This window comes from Acartia tonsa, chromosome 13, assembly GCF_053477335.1.
Source record: "Acartia tonsa isolate MP-2025a chromosome 13, ASM5347733v1, whole genome shotgun sequence".
Classification (NCBI taxonomy): domain Eukaryota; kingdom Metazoa; phylum Arthropoda; class Copepoda; order Calanoida; family Acartiidae; genus Acartia; species Acartia tonsa.
Window position 1 is genome coordinate 12,808,602 of NC_137272.1, and position 19,987 is coordinate 12,828,588.

Here is a 19,987-nt window from a genome sequence, read left to right on the forward strand (position 1 = left end):
AGCTCAGGATGCCATTAAAATGGATGAAATAAGATAAAAATTAGGTCAATGAGATATTGATATTAAGATATTAATGGAGAGTAACTAATGACATCTTTTAGAGTTAGCAGGCATGGTGGGGACATTGGACTGTAATTTACTCTGGTACCTAAAGTTTTAAAAGTTCGGTGAATCTTTTTTGTTGTCTCAAAAATAGAAGGGGTAATTTTGTTTATCATCAATGGGAATGTACACCAATCTATTATCACTTGTCTTATCCCTTAATATCTCTGAAAGTTAATAAAGATGTTCTTGCTAAAAGTTGTTCTGTAATTTATTAGTCAGTAATGCATTTTATTCCAAACTTCTAGCGGCTTCTCTTGAGAGGGTGGAGTTACCCTACCCCCATGAAGATAAAAATTGTCTTTGGACCTATTTGAAGTTACATTGTAACGGAAAACCATATCGGCTCAGTGTTTAGTGAATTCCTACGGTACACTAACTCAGATCCTGTTACTTTATTATAAGGATAGGTTCAATACAGCTGGTTCAATAAGATATCAATTCCAAACTTTATTCTAAATACACATTTAAAATCATCATAAAAAGTATCACAGTATAAACATTAATAAACTAACAAAATTATTTTACATTTAGAAAATAACAATTTATCGGCTCGTACTATAGACAATTTTCCGCGGATATTATGGCTCAGAACCAGGTCTAATACAATCGGATCCGAAGCCATACTGAATAATGTTAAACATTTCATATGCTGGGAAGAATTAACGATAAATTGATATCTCCTCCAATGATTATAAACAAAGAGAGGGAGGGGACATTAAGGACTTCAACTGGTTCCCAAAGTTCTATATAAACCTTGTTTGAAACTATTGGTACTTTAATGAAATTTTGATTGGTAAGTAATTGGCTTTTTTTTTCAACCAAGGATTATAGTCTAGAGAAGGGGTAATTTTGTTAATCATTATTGGATATAAATATCAATTTAGCGTCTATTTTCACATCCCTTTAAATCCATTAAAACAAGGATGACAACATCCATAAAAGCGCACTGAAATGGTAGAACAAACGGACATTAACACTTGTATAGTGTAATAACTGAATAATCGGAATATAAATTAATAAGAGTCGAAGCAAATTTGCAAGTAAATTTGTTGGAAAACTGAATAATGTTTGTGGACATACTTACATTTTTAGGACTTGATTATAGAGTTGCTTCGCTTATAATATTGTACTTTGTTGTCCCAGGAATCAGTATACCAAAAATCAGATCAATAGGATAATTAGTTCACATAAAAATTAGTTGTTAAAAAAGTAAAAAAAAATCAACATGTTTAAAATGGACGTACGGACATTCTGGTAATGATTATAGAGTTGCTACGCTTTCTAAATGGTACCTAATTACTAAAGGAATTACCATGCAAAGTTTGAAATCGATATGTCAATTCTAACATGCCTAAATTAACGACAAAAGCTATCCGTTACGGACGGACGGACCGACCCTAATTATAGAAAAGCTTCGCTTTAAAAAAAATGTTTGGTTTAATATAATGATTAATTTTGACATATTTTTTCCAGTTTGACTTCTAAACCGATTAATATCCACTGGATTAGACCAGTTCTCAGCTATACAGAAAAATCATGCATAGAAATGTTTACAGAAAATTTTACAAAAAATTGTTAAATAAAAGTATTACCAGTTTTGTTAGACCGGTTACTCGGGGCTAACAATACTGGTTGTTATCTTAATTCTTTTTATTTTAACATCCGCGGATACTGTCTATAATACGATGTGATAAATATAACTATTTGTTTAGGCAGAAAATCTTCTATTCTGTAGCAGCAAATCTTGTTCAACCTGCAAACAAACATTGAATTGGTCCTTTTCCTCAAAGTGCCTATCGAGGAACCCCCTTAAAAAAATATTTATAACCATATGGCCTACACTAGATGTGCTCTAACCATAACCTAATATAACCTGACCTAAAGTGATAAATAAAAAGCTTCCCCTCCACTTTTGGACCATGGAAACGAAGCAGTGTGTTTCGTCGTATTTTCACAGTAGCTTTTGATAGTTTATTTTTGGTTAGGTAAATGTTAATAATTGCCCCTCATGATTAGGGTTAGAGCAGGGGCTAGAAATAGGAGAAAAGCAACTGTGAAAATTCGACGATATCCGTTACTTCGTTCTCTTTCCATTATACCCCTTTTTTCTATTTCTTTAAAAATAAGGGGTGTGTTTTTGTGGTCGACTTGGCACTTAGGGGGAAACCACCCAAGGGTCATTGAAGTCGAAGCTTTGGCATATTTTTAAAACATCAAACAATTTTTCTTGAATATTTGCTCTATAAATCACTTTGTCCGTTGGTCTATTCACAATTTTTTATGCTTTGCTACTCAAGAATGTTATCATCTTTGTTTTAACAAGATTTACCAACTGAGGGCATGTGGCATGTGGCATTGGACAATTATTAAAGTTTAATAACCAAGTTTACTTATTCGTTGTCTTAAAAAAAGATTTATATGATTGGTTAGTTTGAAACTAAGGGTGTCCAAACTTTTCAACCAATGATTTCAATCTTTGAGAATTAATTTTAATTTATTATCCACTTGTCATATCCCTTAAGATTCCTGAGTTCTTACTACCTGATATTCATTAGATCTAGATTTGGGTACAGCATTATTTTCTAATTCATCTTCATTTATTCTATCCTCTACCTACAAATTAAGATTATTATTCTTTTATAAAATTAACAGGATGTCTGTCTGTCTGCACTGAAGGATCACGATAAACTGACAATGTTTGTCCATACCGAACTTATCTAACCTAACCTAGCAATTATTTTCTAATTCATCTACATTTATTTTATCCTCTACCTACAAATTAAGATTATTATTCTTATATAAAAGTAACATGATGTCATTGTCTGTCGGTCTGTACTGAAGGATCTTGCAAAACGCTGAACTGATATGGTTCTCTTTTACAATGTAGCTTCTAGAATTGGGGTGCCCTAACCCTGAGCAGCTACCTAGTACCCAGAATAAACTAAACTAACTTACATATCCTATTAAACAAATTAAAACTATCCCCTCTTTTAAATTTATTAAAAATAAAGGGGTGAGATTAACAATGCTCAACAAAGTTATTTAAAAGACTAATTTTAAGCCCCTGCCTGGCACTCAAACCCTGCAAGGTTCTTAAACCTTTTCTCAACCTAACTTAAAATAAGCATCACAAATAGGTAACTTTTTTCAAGTATTTTTTTCTAACATAAGAAGATAGAAACTCTTCATAAAGAAATGGTTCTATATTTCTATTTGCTATCTCTATCTATGTATATACCTTATTACAAGAAGATAAAAAATCTTCATAGAGAAACTGCTCAAGATTTCTATTTGCTATCTCTTCATCGGCTCGTTCGTCGTTTTCCAACCCAAGAACTGAAATACACAGATTACAATTATTGGTAGAAAAATTTGAACACTTCTAGTTTTGAACTGACCAATCAAAATTGGATAAAATTGCATAAAGGTTTTGGACCAACGCATAAAACTTTGGGTATTTGTCCTCTTCCTTGCTGTACAGAAAGTTCGAGTCTTGATACACTAAAGACATTAAAAATAATGTCAAATGCTGTTATGTCAGACAATTGACAAGGATCAATAACCTTTGCTCATAAATAGGCGCAACTCATTGCCTTGCAGAGTTGGAACTTTCAGACAAGGGTATTAGAATCGAAGGTTTTGTAAATGAAACTTTAAAAAGACTATAAAAACTTTTTTAACTTTTAAAGTTGATAAAATCTACCTCCATTACTCATAACCATAAAATCTAGCACCATAAGGCCTATTTTCTCCTGGGTTAAAAATTAAAATAATTGTATCGGAAAACCAAAAGATCTACATTTATATAGAGACTTACCTCCATTAGGAACATTTACTCCATTAACTAGGGGTGCCAGTCCCACCATAAGACCTCCATTTTATAGAGTTGAAATGTATCTATAGACCTACCTCCATTAGGCACATTTACTCCATTAACTAGGGGTGCCAGTCCCACCATAAGACCTCCATTTTTCAGAGCACTTACACAGTTTCGGTGTCTTCGTCTTTTAGAACTAGAATATAAAGAAAATCTTTAGTTTCAGCAGTAATTATAAGGGAGGAATAAGACTATACAATTTATATACAATTCTAATGATGATAAACAAAATTATACCTTCAGATACTTAAGATTACTAGATTAATTACCAATCAAATATCAATAAAACTACCCAAAATATTTTATCTAACGAATAAGATAATGAAGTCATTTAACTTTGGGTACTGATGTCCAATAACCACTTCCTTCCTGATATTATAATATACGTAAAAAGCTAGGTAATTAAAGGACATACGGACTTTCCGCTTATGATTATAGAGTTGCTACATTTAGAAACTACAGAAATTGTCATAGAAAGTTTTGAAATAAATAGGACGGTTTTAACAAAAACAAAATTATAATACCTTATTTGTTGAACATCACATATAAGAAGTAATATTCCACCAGCCAAAACACATACACCACTGAAATTAGAATAAGTTTTAATTTTAATCAGGCACAAGAAAATAGATGATAATTGGTGTACATCCACAGAGATAATAAGATTTAAATTATTGGTTGAATAGTTCGGATACTACTAGTTTGACACCAATAAATCAAAATAAAACTAAGGTTCCCAAAGTTTTGGGCCAACAATTAAGATAACTTGGTTATAAAAGTTTGGGTACCGGTGTCATTTACATTTCAATGTCCCCACATTCCCTAGGTTCTAGATAAGTTTTCTAGATTCTCTAGTAAAGGGTAAGGGCGCAACAACTATTAGAACAACAAAAGATAGAATAGCTAAATCTATTCTTTACTAGCTTTGAAGTGAAAATGTACACATGAAAGTTAAATAAAAGATAGAAAGAATGACTTTTCAAAAAAGTTAAATGTTTTAAAAGTTTTTTTTCAGTGCACTGTGGGGAAAATAAAAATAAATTTAATGTAGTCCTAGACATGTTTTAAAAAATAATAAATTGTTTTTTATGATCTAAAAACTCTTTATGAAGAAATAGGTCTTAAGGACAAATATTTTAATTGTTGTTAATTTTATCCCTTTATACCAACATCCCATTGTTTGGGTATAAGTATAACATATAAAGGGAAAAAACTAATTCTTTGATTGAATGACTTTATCCTAATGTCCTATTTGTTGATACCCACATTTCCCGTTATAGAATATCGCAAGTATACGCCCCGCAGGGTTAGAGATCCCTTCTAGTTGTATTTTTTTTTTTAATTAAGGAATTAGGGTTCAGCGTATTTGTGTGAATGCACCAATAACATAATATCAACGTAGCTGTGTTTAGTGCCCTAGGAAAATGGGGATACATGTCACAGCTTTGGGCCTACATATTCTTTTGACGTCATATTAGAGGGAAAGAGAAAGAGAAATAAGAAAGATACACCCTAGAAAAGATATAGTATATTTAATAGAAAAGGTAGGCCAAAAGCAGTAACATCTATCCCCATTTTGTTAGAGTACTATAGACAGCTACAATATTACCTTATAGTTAACAGGATGTCTGTTTGAAAGTGAACATATGCCCAGGCAGTTAGCAGGATAGGCCCGGCCATAAACATCTAACAATCAGTCATTATATTGCATCAAAAATTATATATAATAGATTCATTATCCTAGATGAACACAATAATCATCCAACTTAGAAAAGGAATTTCTGGAATATTATTCATTCTAATAATGAAAGTGCCCAAAGTTTTTGAGCTTACTCAATTTAACTTGGGAACCAATCTAATCTAACTTATAACCCAATGTACACTCTCATCCTGGGATATACAATTAGGGATGAAACACTGTTAAATGGATGTACATCCTCAATGATGATACACAAAATTACCCCTTCTGTAGATTACAATTAGTGGTTGAAATGTTTGGACATTCAACTTAATGAACCAACCAACCAAAGTGCAATAAAAGTTCCCAATGTTGTTGAACTAACAAATAAGAAAAAATAATTACAAAACTTTGGGGACAAGTGTAATTCACAACCAAATGTCCCCTCCCTTCCTGGGATAAACAATGGTCCAGGATAATTTTTGTTAGATAAACAGAGAGCTAGAGATTTGATCAAACAGAGAAACTCAAAATTGGGTTCAGTCATGTGCTTCATTTGTTTCTATTAGTATTTACTATCCTAATATAAAAGTAATAGACTGTTTATAAGTCTGTCTGTAGCTTAAAATCTTGCTAACCACTTGATTTAAATATTTCATTCAAATCCATGTAACAATGAGGTACAATTATGATGCAGAAAACTCTTCAATCATTTTCTGGGAATGTATGTTAATTTTTCACAATTAAATTTTTTAAACTTTAAAATACAAAATTTTCATATGATGTATTGTTTTTTATTTTAACTGGTGTTTCTTAAGACAATAAAAAATATCACTTTCAGTATGACTGTAGTTAGTTCTCATATGTTAAGTTTAAGCATAATGAATTTCGATAGTTTTACAATAAATTAACATGAAATTATTATTCAATCTTCTTTATACATTTTTTTTTCGTAGGATTAAATGCATTGTCATTCTATAACTGTTTATGTTATTTTTTTCTTAATTAAAAGCAAAGCTTTTCTATAATTAGGGTCGGTCCGTCCATACGTCCGTCCGTACGTCCGTCCGAGATAGATAGCTTTTATTCGTTAATTTAGGCATGTTAGAATTGTCCTATCGATTTCAAACTTTGCATGATGATTCCTGTAGTAGTTGGGTACGATTTAGAAAGCGTAGCAACTCTATAATCATTACCAGAATGTCCATACGTCCATTTTAAACATGTTGATTTTTCTACTTTTTTAACAACAAATTTTCAAGTGTTCTAATTATCCGTTTGATCTGATTTTTGGTATATTGATTCCTGGGACAACAAAGAACAATATTATAAGCGAAGAAACTCTATAATCAAGTCCAAAAATGTAAGTATGACCATAAACATTATCCTGCTTCAAGCAGTTTTTCAACAAATTTACTTACAATTTTGCTTCGACTCTTATACTTTTAAATTCTGATTATTCAGTTCAGATACTAAACAAATGTTAATGTCCGTTTCAGTGCTTCGCTTTTATGAATGTTGTCATCCTTGTTTGATTTAATTGTTACTTTTGAATATAATTATTCCTGTTGCAGAAATATGTTCAAAGTTTGTACACAAATTTTGAAGCTTTACAAAGCACTGAAAATATTTAGTAAGCTTGGTAGTATTTTGTATCTGTTCATTGTGCTCAGTATTATGGTTTATTATGAGGTTATGTGTAAAGTACAAGGTAATGTTATTTCAATTTTTTTATGCAAAATTTGTAATTTCTTTTGAACTTTGAAGTTTTATGCATCTCTTACTACAAAGCTAACAATTCGCAGAACAAGTTTGTAATTTTTTGGGGTAATGTTAGGGTAGCCTGTAATGGATAACATTGGAAAAATTTACCTCACTGGCTATTATTTTTAATTCATTTTAAAAATTAAGGGTAAGGAGTTTCAATTTTTGATAGGCACTATGGGGGAAAGCACTAAGATTACCTTATTTAAATTAAAGAAATGGATCATCTATGATATAGAATTTAGGTTTTATAAACATGATATCAAAAGATTTTATAAAAGATAATTTTGGTAAATCTGCTACCTTATGGCTGATTCTACAACTCCATAATTGAGCCAACACATAATCTTAATAAATTTTAATAAACAAATGTTGTCTATATGCAGACTTGTTTAGCCTAACAACATATTTTATTTACAGGATTATTTACAGAAAATCTGATTGTTGAAATATTCAGCTCCATACTTCTCTGCTTGTTTTTTGTTAGCAATGCCTGTGTTCCAATTCTTATCAGAGATTTATTTCTAATTGTTATTGAGAAAGTTGATGGAAATGTTATCGGTGAGAATCAAACTAACGTGGAGAACAAAGAAAGTTTGAAAGATACTAGCACCACTGAAAACATCATTCAAACACATAGACAGAATAATATTATCAAACTGAAAGCAGGAAGATCCTATGATATAGAAAATGAAGTTTGTAATTATAAAAACAACAATGAAGACAATTCTGCTAAACATTTTATTGTACATAATCCAACAGATGATGAAAACACAAACTACGACAATGAGATGGCAAAACAATTGCGACTAAACCCATACATGCCTTCTTTAATGCTTGTAATATATTTGATTGAGATTTCTACAGTGTTGGTGATGGGATTTAGCGTAATGATGAATCAGACCATGATCATGATACTTCCATTGTTAGTCGGTGCAGTATTTACAATCATAACAGCACTGATACCCCAATTTGTCATAGGGATGGCAGTAGCTGTTTTGGTACAAAAAGCAAAACATGTTGATATAAGGATAGTGGATTTTACATTCTTTAATTTTTAATTTTGTTTACTCTCTGGAAACTGGTATAGCCATGGTCTGGTATAGCCATGATCTAATGATGCACATGGGCGCTTTTTTAAAGAAATCATGCATAGAATAAGTCTTTTTTTTGCAAAATTATGTGCATTATTGAGTATTCACTATTCCAGATTATATTAATGCTTTCTTATGTTGATAAGATTTTTTTTGCAAGCATCATCTTTAATTTCAGATGTTTGGCCATTAAAACAGCATTTAAAGTTAATAGATTTTGAAGATATTCAATTCCCAAGAACATTTTACCATATCCACATTTTTTAATAGAATCTAAGTCATGAGTAAAAAATCCATTGATTATAGGATTGAAACATCTGTGGATCTCGTCACTATGTACAAAACTATCCAGAAATCTGTATCCAAAACATTATTTACCCTGTATACAATCTACAGTATCAGAGTTGTGATGCACAGTTACTTCATCACTATACTGTGCCATCATTGCTATGAGTCCAGCTCACTTAAATTCTTCCACCTTAGGGATGAATTGCTTATTGGTGTCAACATTGGTATGATTGTGGTGCTTGTTCTCAAGTTGATATATATTGGAATAAGCTGTGACAGATGCTACTCTACATTGAAGAAGGTTAAAGCAAATTTAAGGTAAGCTTTATGTCAATATTTGATCACATGGCAAAACTTGAAACTTTTTTCTCTCCTTAGAGACAAAAAGGTAGACATTACAAATTTTACAAAGTGATCATTAAATAATTTGAAATCTTATTCCTTTATTTGTAGTATTTTAAGCAAAAAAAGAAATTACAGTAGGAATAATTATACTGTAATAAACACATTTAAAATATGATAAAAGTTTATAAATCTAAAATGATTGATTCCACAATTTTCCTTATCCAAAGATAACTTCATTTACATATATGGCATGTATTGGACCTTTTTTGGCTTCTTGACTTTTTAGGCACAGGCTTCTAACTGAAGAAGACACAATGAACATAGTAAAACAAATCAAATATTTGGAGGATATTGGACCTATCTCTGCACAAGGAATATCATCACAAATATCATCACATATATTAAGTTAAGTTTAAGTTCAAATGTCATACAATACAATTTTTTTCTCTTTCAATCATATAAATATGCTCTTAGAGGTTGAAGGTTCAAAAATTTGACTATGCCTTTATAACAAAATGCATATAGTTTTCAGTTCTTCCACCAGGCCTGATTTCTTTTATTGCTTTATTGTCATTGCTCTTTGGTCTCAAAAAACTTTGTTTGTCCCTCTTTTGGTCACACATTGGGGTCTACTTGGATCATTGATAATTAATGATTTTCATTAGTAGTACAAGCTACTTTCTAGCTACTATTGATCATCTATTCTTACATTCATCCATCTGTCAAAGTTAACGAAAAAACTCCAACTTTGGCTATAGTATAGCTAGAAGAATGTTTCTTTCATTAAACTTTATTAATGTTTATGAAATACCATGTTATACTTCAGTTCTTTAATTCTTTTTCTTCTTGATCTGTCCCTACAGTTTTGATATTGTTTGGCTTTTTTTTCTTTATATTCTTAAGCAAAGTAACTTTCTTTCAAAAGATGTAGAAATGTAAATGTTTCCAATGTTTTTGTGATGATTACTCTGACAATAAATCTGAGGATTCTATGATGTGACAAGAAAGACATTAACAGCCACTCTTGGGGCAATCATTACTTACTTTATCATTCTACTTCAAACAGTTCAATGCTAGGACACACTGTGCTTGGATTCAAAATAAGTTAATTCAATGTCAGCACAATGTGCTTGAATATGATATAAGTTGTTTCAATATTAAGACACACTATGCTTGGATAAAAAAGTAGTTGTTACATTCTGTAGGCACAATGTGCTAAAATTCAAAACAAGTTAAGTTAATTCAATAATAAGTCACACTGTGTTTGGATACAAAATAAGTTATTTTAGTGTAAAGTCACTGTGCTTGTATACAAAATAAGTTGTTTTAATGCTGCTTGGATACAATATAAGTTGTTGTAATGTAAAGTCACACTGTGCTTATATTTATACTAAGTTATCTCAATGTTAAGGTACACTGATCTTGGATACTAACTAAGTTATTTCAATGTTAGTGCACTGTGATTAGATATAAAAAAAAATGTCGTTTCAATTTTAGAGCATACTGGGTTTGTATGAAAAAATAAGTTTTTGCCATGTTTAAGACACACTGTGCTTGGATAAAAACTAAGTTGTTTCAGTGTTAAGGCACACTGTGCTTGGATACAAAATAAGTGTTACAATTTAAAGTCACACTGTGCTTGTATTTAAACTAAATTGTTTCAATGTGAAGTCACACTGTGTTTGGATACACATTAAGTTGCATATTAGAAAAATGTGCTTAAAACAAAAAAATGTTGAGCATACAATGTGCTTTGATACAAAATAAGTAAGAAAATTGTATATGATGTACAATACTATGTTTATGTTGTATATGTAAATGTATTTATATAATATTCTGCTAAAGTGTAGATGTGTTTTTGTAATGAGCTAAATTAATCCAATCAAATATCTTCTTATTTACTCTTCCTCATATTCTACAATATATACTTTTTTATAATATGTTCGACATTGAATAAATTACATTTCAAATGATGATAAACAAAATTGACCCTTATGTAGAATAAATTATTCATTTTTGGACACCAATAGAAAATCAAAATAAAAATCAATGAAAGTACTAAAATTTTTAAACAAGCGAACTTTGGTTACCATTGTAATCTACAGTCCAAACCTATTATCTATGAAGTTGTTACCAAGATCTTTTAGTACAAACATACATACAGACAGACAGACAAGCATGCTGTTACTTGTTTTATAATAGTTGAAATGCAATATGATGATTCCTGTATTAATCCCCAGAGTTTGGTCTGATCATTTCGCCTGAAAAAGAAAATAAAATTATTTTTTATATCCTAATTTTTTAAAGTAAATTGAGATTTTTTTTTTGTTCTAAGGTTGATTACTCTTTGGAGGGTAGAGGTACCCTTCCCAAAACTAGTTGTAAACCTTTAATAGACTTATACTAAGCTTCACTGTAGAGGAAAACCATTTCGATCCTGCGGTTAGTGACCGACATCCTATTACTTAAAATGGATGAAATGATTAAAACTATTTATTGAATATTTTGACACTACTTTGGAACCTACCAATCAAAATTCAACCAAAGTACCTAAATTTCTTGAGTCCACAAATAAGATAACGTTGTTGTATTTAAACTTTTGGGTATAAATTTTATTTACTGTCAAATGTACTTCCCTCCCAGGATTTAAGTAAAAAAGAAAAGATAAAATTTGTTTCATATCCTTTGCTAAACTTTATGTAAAAGAAAAGCATATTCATAAATGTAAAAACTTATTTTTCAAACTTTTTACACAAATTTTATAGATGTTATAACAATCTTGTAAAATAATTTATTTTTTTTAATAGAATGGAAAAAATAGCACATTTGTACAAAATAGAATAATGTCTGTCCATTTGTAGCATAAGATCTCGCTAACTGCTGAACTGAGCTCTTTATTTCAGTCAGAGAATATATCTACTGGTCATACTGTGGCTGTTTTGTAGGGATGGGGGGGGGGGGAGAACAAACCACCCCACAAAAAAAACCAAGCCCCTGAAAGTTTTCTTGCAACCACAAGAAGTATTATATGAATATTATAATAGCAGCTACGCCCTCTAGGGGGGGGGGGGGGAGGAGCGTTCAACCCCAAAAGAAAAAAGATTTGGGGGTTGAGTGATATTTTTTCCTATGGCAAGGTGGTAGTTTCCACCCTAAATATAGTTATAAATCTTCTTAAGACCAATGAGAAGCTAAATTGTAAAGGAGAACAATATCGGTTCAGCTTTTAGCGATATCATTCGATAGACAAACAAACATCCTTTCAATTCTATCTAAAGACTGTGGATACAATAGAAACACCCTTTTTACACAAAATTTATGTTTTTAAAAGCGAAGCTTTTCTATAATTAGGGTCGGTCCGTCCGTACGTCCGTCACAGAGAGTTAGCTCTTTCCGTTAATTTAAACAGGTTAGAATTGTCCTATCGATTCCAAACTTTGCATCAAAACTTCTGTAGTAGTTAGGTATAATTTAGAAAGCGTAGCAACTCTATAATCAATACCAGAATGTCCGTACGTCCATTTGAAACATGTCGATTTTTAACTTTTTTGACAACAAATTTTTGTATGTTAAAATTATCCTATTCTTCTGATTTTTTAAAACTGATTCCTATTACAACAAGGTACAATGTTATACGCAAAGCATCTCTATAAACAAGTCCCAAAAATGTAAGTATGTCCTTAAACAGTATAATCTATTTATGCAGTTTTGCAACAAATTTACTTACAATATTGTTTGTACTGACGCATTAATATTCTGCTAATTCAGTTCTGACAATCTACAAGTGTTAATGTTCGTTTGTCCTTCCATTTCAGAGCTTCGCTTTTATGGATGTTGTCATCCTTGTCTTTCTAGATAATTTACAACCGAATGCACTTTTTGTTGCCAAATTTAAATCAATATCCAATATTTTTATCTAAATAATAGCAGACAAAATATTTTACAACCGTTGCCTGGCTTCTTTAGTATTTATTAAAAGCAAAGGTTTTCTGTAATTATTGTCAGAACGTCAATACGGACCTTTTGAATTTTAAGCCATAATATCATATATTTTTTTTAATTGAATTTAATTTAGTCTAAATATATTATATATTATGTATTTGTCCACTATCAATTTTATTGGAAAAGTTTTTAAGTTTTTTTTAGGGGGCGATTTGTTTTTGGATGTAATAAGTTATGTAAAATTCCACTGTAAAAGAGACTATGTAGGCCCAGCATATCACACATCAGGATAGTATATGATTACCTTATTTGAGAAAAGATCAGCAGTTTGAGTGTAACAAGGAAGGCCCCAAGCACGAGAGCGTACCACCGTAAAGGAGAACCATTTTGGTCCAGCGGTTATCGAATCTTATGCTACACAGACAGACAGACAGACAACCTGTTACTTTTACATCAGGATAGTATATGATTACCTTATTTGAGTGAAGATCAGCAGCTTGAGCGTAACAAGAAAGGCCCCAAGCACGAGAGCGTACCACCGTAAAGGAAAACCATTTTGGTCCAGCGGTTATCGAATCTTATGCTACACAGACAGACAGACAACCTGTTACTTTTACACCAGGATAGTATATGATTACCTTATTTGAGTAAAGATCAGCAGCTTGGCCTAGCAAGGAAGGCCCCAAGCGAGAGAGCGTACCACCGTAAAGGAGAACCATTTTGGTCCAACGGTTATCGAATCTTATGCTACACAGACAGACAGACATCCTGTTACTTTTATATAAAGAAAATTACCTTATTTGGGTGAAGATCAAGAGCTTGAGCGTAACAAGGAAGGCCCCAAGCATGAGAGCGTACCACCGTAAAGGAGAACCATTTTGGGCCAATGGTTATCGAATCTTATGCTACACAGACAGACAGACATCCTGTTACTTTTATATAAAGAAAATTACCTTATTTGAGTGAAGATCAGCAGCTTGAGCGTAACAAGGAAGGCCCCAAGCATAAGAGCGTAGCATAGGAAGGAAAATATCTTGACAACAGCTGAATAGTCCTCAGGATAGGTCACATAACTGTTACAGGATTATGTATATTATCTATCTATCTATATATATTAATATAGCTATCTGTCTATCTATCTCTCTAATAATCTGTTTTTATCTTTTTAATCGTAGTTCAGTAAATATTTTATAAATCAACACTTAGTTTTCCTTAATTGAAAGATTTTATTACTTTACTATATCACTTAGATTATCTATTCTTATCTTTTTAATCATAGTTAAGTACACCGTTCAAATAGAAACTTATTTCTCCTTATTTTTATCATTCTCTCTCTCTCTCTCTCTCTGTTTCCTTCTATCTCTCTTTAAAAGCCTGTCTCTCTTAATTCTCCCTCTCTCTCTCTCTCTGTATCGCTTTCCCACTACCCATCTCTTTATCCCTTTTTATCTCTATGTCAGTCTCTTTCTCTCTCTCTTTTTATCCCTCTCTTTCTGTTTCTCTCTCTATCCCTCTCTGTATGTCAGTCTCTTTCTCTCTCTCTCTCTCTCTCTCTCTTTCATCATCTGTCTTTCTATCTCTTTCTCTCTCTCTCTCTCTATCCCTCCCTATATGTCAGTCTCTTTCTCTCTCTCTTTAATCAGCTGTCTTACTATCTCTTTCTCTCTCTTTATCCCTCTCCCTCTGTCTGTCTGTCTGTCCCTCTCTCTCAGCCTGTAACTCTTATCACCTACTAATATTTGAAAGACAGAAATTTGAAAAGTAAACAAGGATGACAACATCCACAAGTGGCTAAGCACAAACATATCCTGGATGGACATAGTGAGTTTTAGAGTAGTTCGTCATAAAATAAATATTAAATAAAATTTAGAAAATCACATTTCCCCCCTCCTCATAGTGTTACAGGCATACAGACAAATTACAGAGTAGCTACGCTACTAAAAAGCTGGTAAGTGCGTGTCTATCAATTTATTATCAGTATGTGGCCAATCAATTCCGTATAGTGTCTACGTTATAGCAAAACAGCAGGGATGGGGACATTGGGCTGTTTATTATTCTAGTCCCAAAAGTTTAACAATTACGTTTTCTTATTCGTTGGCTCAAAAACACTTGGGACTTCTATTGAACTTTGAATGGTTGGTTTATTAAGTTGAGTGTTCTAAAGCTTTAACCACTAATGTCAATCTACAGAAGGGATAATTTTTTGTATCATCGTCGAGTTTTAATAGTGCCAGTCGATAACAGAATTCCCTCTCCCTTATTTTGAAATAAATTGAAAATAAGGGAGGATTTTAGTTTCCACTAGAAGTCTCTAGGGGCACTTGAAAAACTGCTCCCATTATTTTTTTAAAAAATAAAAGGGGGGGGGGGGTCAGTGCTCAACAAGCCACTGTAAGGGAAATATTCCTGTCCTTAGTATTTAATGTTTTTAAACCTGAGATTCACTTTTCTAGCTCCCAGCGGGTGAAAAGTGTTTTAAGTCATTTCTTTTTCAGTCTTAGTAAGCGTAGCTACTCTATATATACTTATATAAAAGTAACAGGATGTCCGTCTGTCTGCTTAGAATCTACGAGGCTTCTTATGGGTATAGAGGAGGTTTAATAACTTTATAGGGGAGGGTACTTCTAACCTCCAAGAAAAATCGTCCCAAAAAAATTTTGTATTTTTAAATTGAAAGTTTAGGGTCGACCTTTTCTTTAAAGATATTTGGTGTTTTGATACTTAAATAGCGTTACATTACCTATCCCAAAAAGTATTTGATTGTTTTTTATGGTGTCGTGGAAAAAACTGAACTTGTTTGTTTTATCTTTTCTTTTTCTATTTTCCTTCTTATCATTTCCTCTCTCTCTCTCTCTCTCCTTCTCTCTCTCTCTCTTTCTCTCTCTCTCTCTCTCTCTCTCTCTCTCTCTCTCTCTCTCTCTCTCTCTCTCTCCTCTCTCTCTCTCTCTCTCTCTCTCTCTCTCTCTCTCTCTCTCTCGCTCTCGCTCTCTCTCTCTCGCTCTCTCTCGCTCTCTCTCGCTCTCTCTCGCTCTCTCTCGCTCTCTCTCGCTCTCTCTCGCTCTCTCTCGCTCTCTCTCGCTCTCTCTCGCTCTCTCGCTCTCTCGCTCTCTCTCTCTCTCTCTCTCTCTCTCTCTCTCTCTCTCTCTCTCTCTCTCTCTCTCTCTCTCTCTCCTTTCTATCTATTTATCTCTCTCTTTCTCTCTTTCTTTAAAGTGAAAGAATGTTGATATGAAATGACTTTATCAAAATGACGTACGACAAAATTTCATAATAGCATGCTTTTGCTTAATAAACCTAAACTTTTATCTAATCTATATAAAAGTAGCAGGATGTATATCTGTCTGTCTGTCTCTCTATCTATCTATTTATCTATTTGTCTGTCTGTCTGTCTTTTTGTTTGTCTTTATTTCTGACTGTCTGTCTGTCTGTCTATCTATCTATCTATTTATCTCTTTACCTACCTATCTATCTCAGGGAGTAAGGGAGGGGACAATGGATCGAATATTCAATTTTTAAGGAGTCTCAGACTTTGGGGACTGGCTTAAAGGGAATGTGCACGAATACAGCAGATTCTTACTGATTTTGGGGACTTGCGCATCAATGCCCCGCTAACTAGCTGAGCTAGTTTTGAATATGCAGACAGAAAAGTTTGTTTTTTATCGCTGGTTTTAACAAATATTTTTTCCCAAGAAAATGTCTTTTCATGTATAGAAACTCTACTGTGATATTTATGTATTAAATAATCTAAGAACCGCTTGAATTTTGGGGTCAGTTATAAATATATAAGAAGGGTTGTGGTAGTTTTAAACAAGATTTTTCTAGTGATTAATTACAGAATGTTTACTACATTGTGATGTGTTGATAATTTAGTTTTCAAGTAAATGATTTTTTTCTTAGAACTAATTTTGTTCTAAATTTGGTTACCATGATCCCTTAACAATTTTGGTAAAATTTTCTTGAAAAATCTGGTTTTTATTGCTTTTCAGCGAACCCTCTTAAATTGAATTAATTGCCCATTGTCCCCTCCCTTACTCCCTGTATCTATCTACCTGTAACCTAACTATCTATCTATCTATCTATCTATCTATCTATCTATCTATCTATCTATCTATCTATCTATCTATCTATCTATCTATCTATCTATCTATCTATCTATCTATCTATCTATCTATCTATTTATCTCTTTACCTACCTATCTATCTACCTGTAACCTATCTATCTATCTATCTATCTATCTATCTATCTATCTATCTATCTATCTATCTATCTATCTATCTATCTATCTATCTATCTATCTATCTATCTATCTATCTATCTATCTATCTATCTATCTATCTATCTATCTATCTATCTATCTATCTATCTATCTATCTATCTATCTATCTATCTATCTATCTATCTATCTATCTATCTATCTATCTATCTATCTATCTATCTATCTATCTATCTATCTATCTATCTATCTATCTATCTATCTATCTATCTATCTATCTATCTATCTATCTATCTATCTATCTATCTATTTATCTATCTATCTATCTAAATACATAATCCTCCTGCCTGTATATAAATACTCCAGCCCCAAGCAGGGATACTTGTAACCAAACTGTTGTAACAAAAATCAGAGTCAAATAATTAATTTACAATTAAGATCCATAAATTAAAATTAGCAGTTTCTGAGCATGTCTGTGCATTATAGCTATTTTAAAAGTAGGGTACTACCACCCTCTTTCACGCTCTTGATCAGGGCTTCAAAAACATTTTTAGGTTTTCTTTGCCTTCAGAGTTCCTCTCCCTGAGTTAAAATAAATGGCCTATAGAAAAAACGTACAATGCCCCTATGGGCATAGTTTTTTTTCTTTATTAATAATATACATCGTTTATTATAAAATTATATGTTAAGTGCTATCAAAAAGTCAACTTGACTTGAATTAATCTTAATCTTTTTCTATAATTAGGGTAGGTCCGTCCGTACGTCCGTAACGGATAACTTTTTTCGTTAATTTAGGCATGTTAGAATTGTCCTATCGATTTCAAATTTTACGTTAGGTACGATTTAGAAAGCGAAGTAACTCTATAATCATTACCAAAATGTCCGTACGTCCGTTTTAAACATGTTGATTTTTTTTACTTTTTTAACAACAAATTTTTATGTAATCAAATCATCCGATTGATCTGATTTTTGGTATATTGATTACTGGGAGAACAAAGTATAATGTTATACAATTCTATAATCAAGTCCTAAAAATGTAGGTATGTCCATAAACATTATCCTGTATAAGGCAGTTTTTCAACAAATTTACTTAGAATTTTGCTTCGACTCTTATATATTTATATTCTGATTATTTAGTTCTGACAATATATAAGTGTTAATGTCCGTTTGTCCTACCGTTTCAGTGCTTCGCTTTTATGGATGTTGTCATCCTTGTTTTTTCATTGAACATGAAACATACAACATATTTTCAAAAGCGAAATTTTTCTATAAATAGGATCGCTCGTGACAGATATCTCTTTTTATAATCTCACAACTTTTCTTTTGCAATAAATTATTGTTAAAAATATAGAATATGTTTGTTATTGCTGCGCTACTTATGGATTCATTGTACTTGTTAGATTTTAGATTTTAAATGGATAGATTAATTTATTTTTATTAACTTGGGTAATTTTTCTTTCAGTCTTTTAACATATAAAAAGATTTATACAAAGAGAGGAAGAGAGAAAGAAAATAAGAGAGAGAGAGATTAGTTATTTCTCGCATCGTATTATAAACGGCTTTCCGCGGATATAGAATGTACAATTATAAGATTAAAACTAGTTTTAACGGCTAAATAAACTGGTTTTAATCTTATGATTGTACATTTTTATATTCGTAGAAAGCTGGATATAATACGATGCTAGACATAGTTTTTTCGTATGGATAAGAACCGGTTCCTATCCACCGGATTCGAATGATAACGAGAAAGATAGTTAAAAAAGATAGATAGAGGGAGAGAAAGGGGGAAAAGAGTGAGAGATAGAGAGAGAGAGGGGAGGAAGAGAGATAAAGAAACAAGGGGTATAGTCCCTTTCGCAACATCGCACCTTATGGGGCGATTCTTCGTATTTTTAACAGTAGCTTTTCTCCTATTTCTAGCACCTGCGGGGGGCTCTAACACTGCGGAGCCAATTACCTAACCCTGTTGGGCAATCACCTAACCCAATATAACCTAACCTAGAATAACCTGTAAGAAGCCATTTTAAAAATACGACGAATCGCCCCTTATGGACGATGTTACGAAAGGGACTATTTTCGAAACAAGTACTGAAAGAATCTTGCCCCGAAACAATCTACATAAAATTGGGGAAACAATAATTTATGATCCATTGTCCTATGCTTGTTTCCATGGAGTTTTATACAAAAAATTTGCTTTTACCAGGGAGGGAGGGGACATTGGACTGTTTATTACACTAGTCCCCAAAGTCTAATAATGTTTTCTTATTCGTTGGCGTTGGGACAATTATTGAGTTTTGATTAGTTGGTTCATCTAGTTGAGTGTCGAAACGTTTCAACCACTAATTTTAATCTACAGAAGTGGTAATCATTGGGGATGTACATTGTACATCAATTTATCGGTCATTGTCTTAACCCTTTAAATCCCTGAGATTTACCTCCATCATTTGTTAAAAAACATTTACTTTAGGCTTTGTGTGTAAATAAAAATCCATCAAACTAAAAAAAAGATCTAAATTTTTCCTTTTCATATTTTAGTAAAATATTAAGACGAAACCCAATCTGTACCGTTTTTGCACCACTTTTGATTGAGTAAAAAAAAACCTTAAAAAGAGATGAAGAATTCCTCATTTTTATTACGTCACAGGAATCAAAAGCGGTAAAGATTGGGCTTCGTCTTTATA

General features: G+C 32.1%; 3 protein-coding genes across 5 annotated transcripts; 2 read left to right on the forward strand and 1 right to left on the reverse strand.

Annotated features, from left to right (window-relative positions):
- Positions 1–1,314: 1,314 nt before the first annotated feature.
- On the reverse strand, positions 1,315–14,200 carry LOC145303834 (uncharacterized). Of its 3 annotated transcripts, XM_080145474.1 has the most exons (9): positions 14,047–14,200; positions 11,376–11,412; positions 5,592–5,668; positions 4,507–4,566; positions 4,069–4,118; positions 3,923–3,976; positions 3,344–3,441; positions 2,647–2,718; positions 1,315–1,858 (listed from the first exon to the last, which is right to left on the reverse strand). In XM_080145474.1, the coding sequence occupies exons 1-9, from the start codon at positions 14,097–14,099 to the stop codon at positions 1,814–1,816; spliced, it is 546 nt and encodes a 181-aa protein (XP_080001600.1). In that variant the 5' UTR covers positions 14,100–14,200; the 3' UTR covers positions 1,315–1,813. The 3 variants fall into 3 exon arrangements, with proteins under 3 accessions (XP_080001600.1, XP_080001598.1, XP_080001599.1); XM_080145472.1 differs by lacking the exon at positions 3,923–3,976 and having other exon boundaries at positions 4,015–4,118; positions 14,047–14,197; XM_080145473.1 differs by lacking the exons at positions 3,923–3,976; positions 14,047–14,200 and adding an exon at positions 13,889–13,944 and having other exon boundaries at positions 4,015–4,118.
- Positions 6,336–8,485, forward strand: LOC145304343 (uncharacterized). Its single transcript, XM_080146212.1, has 3 exons — positions 6,336–6,340; positions 7,235–7,371; positions 7,845–8,485. Exons 1-3 carry the CDS (start codon positions 6,336–6,338, stop codon positions 8,483–8,485), a joined length of 783 nt encoding a protein of 260 aa, XP_080002338.1.
- LOC145304344 (uncharacterized) lies at positions 8,709–9,561 on the forward strand. The gene is made up of 2 exons (XM_080146213.1): positions 8,709–9,124; positions 9,438–9,561. The coding sequence occupies exons 1-2, from the start codon at positions 8,799–8,801 to the stop codon at positions 9,559–9,561; spliced, it is 450 nt and encodes a 149-aa protein (XP_080002339.1). The 5' UTR covers positions 8,709–8,798.
- Positions 14,201–19,987: the final 5,787 nt, after the last annotated feature.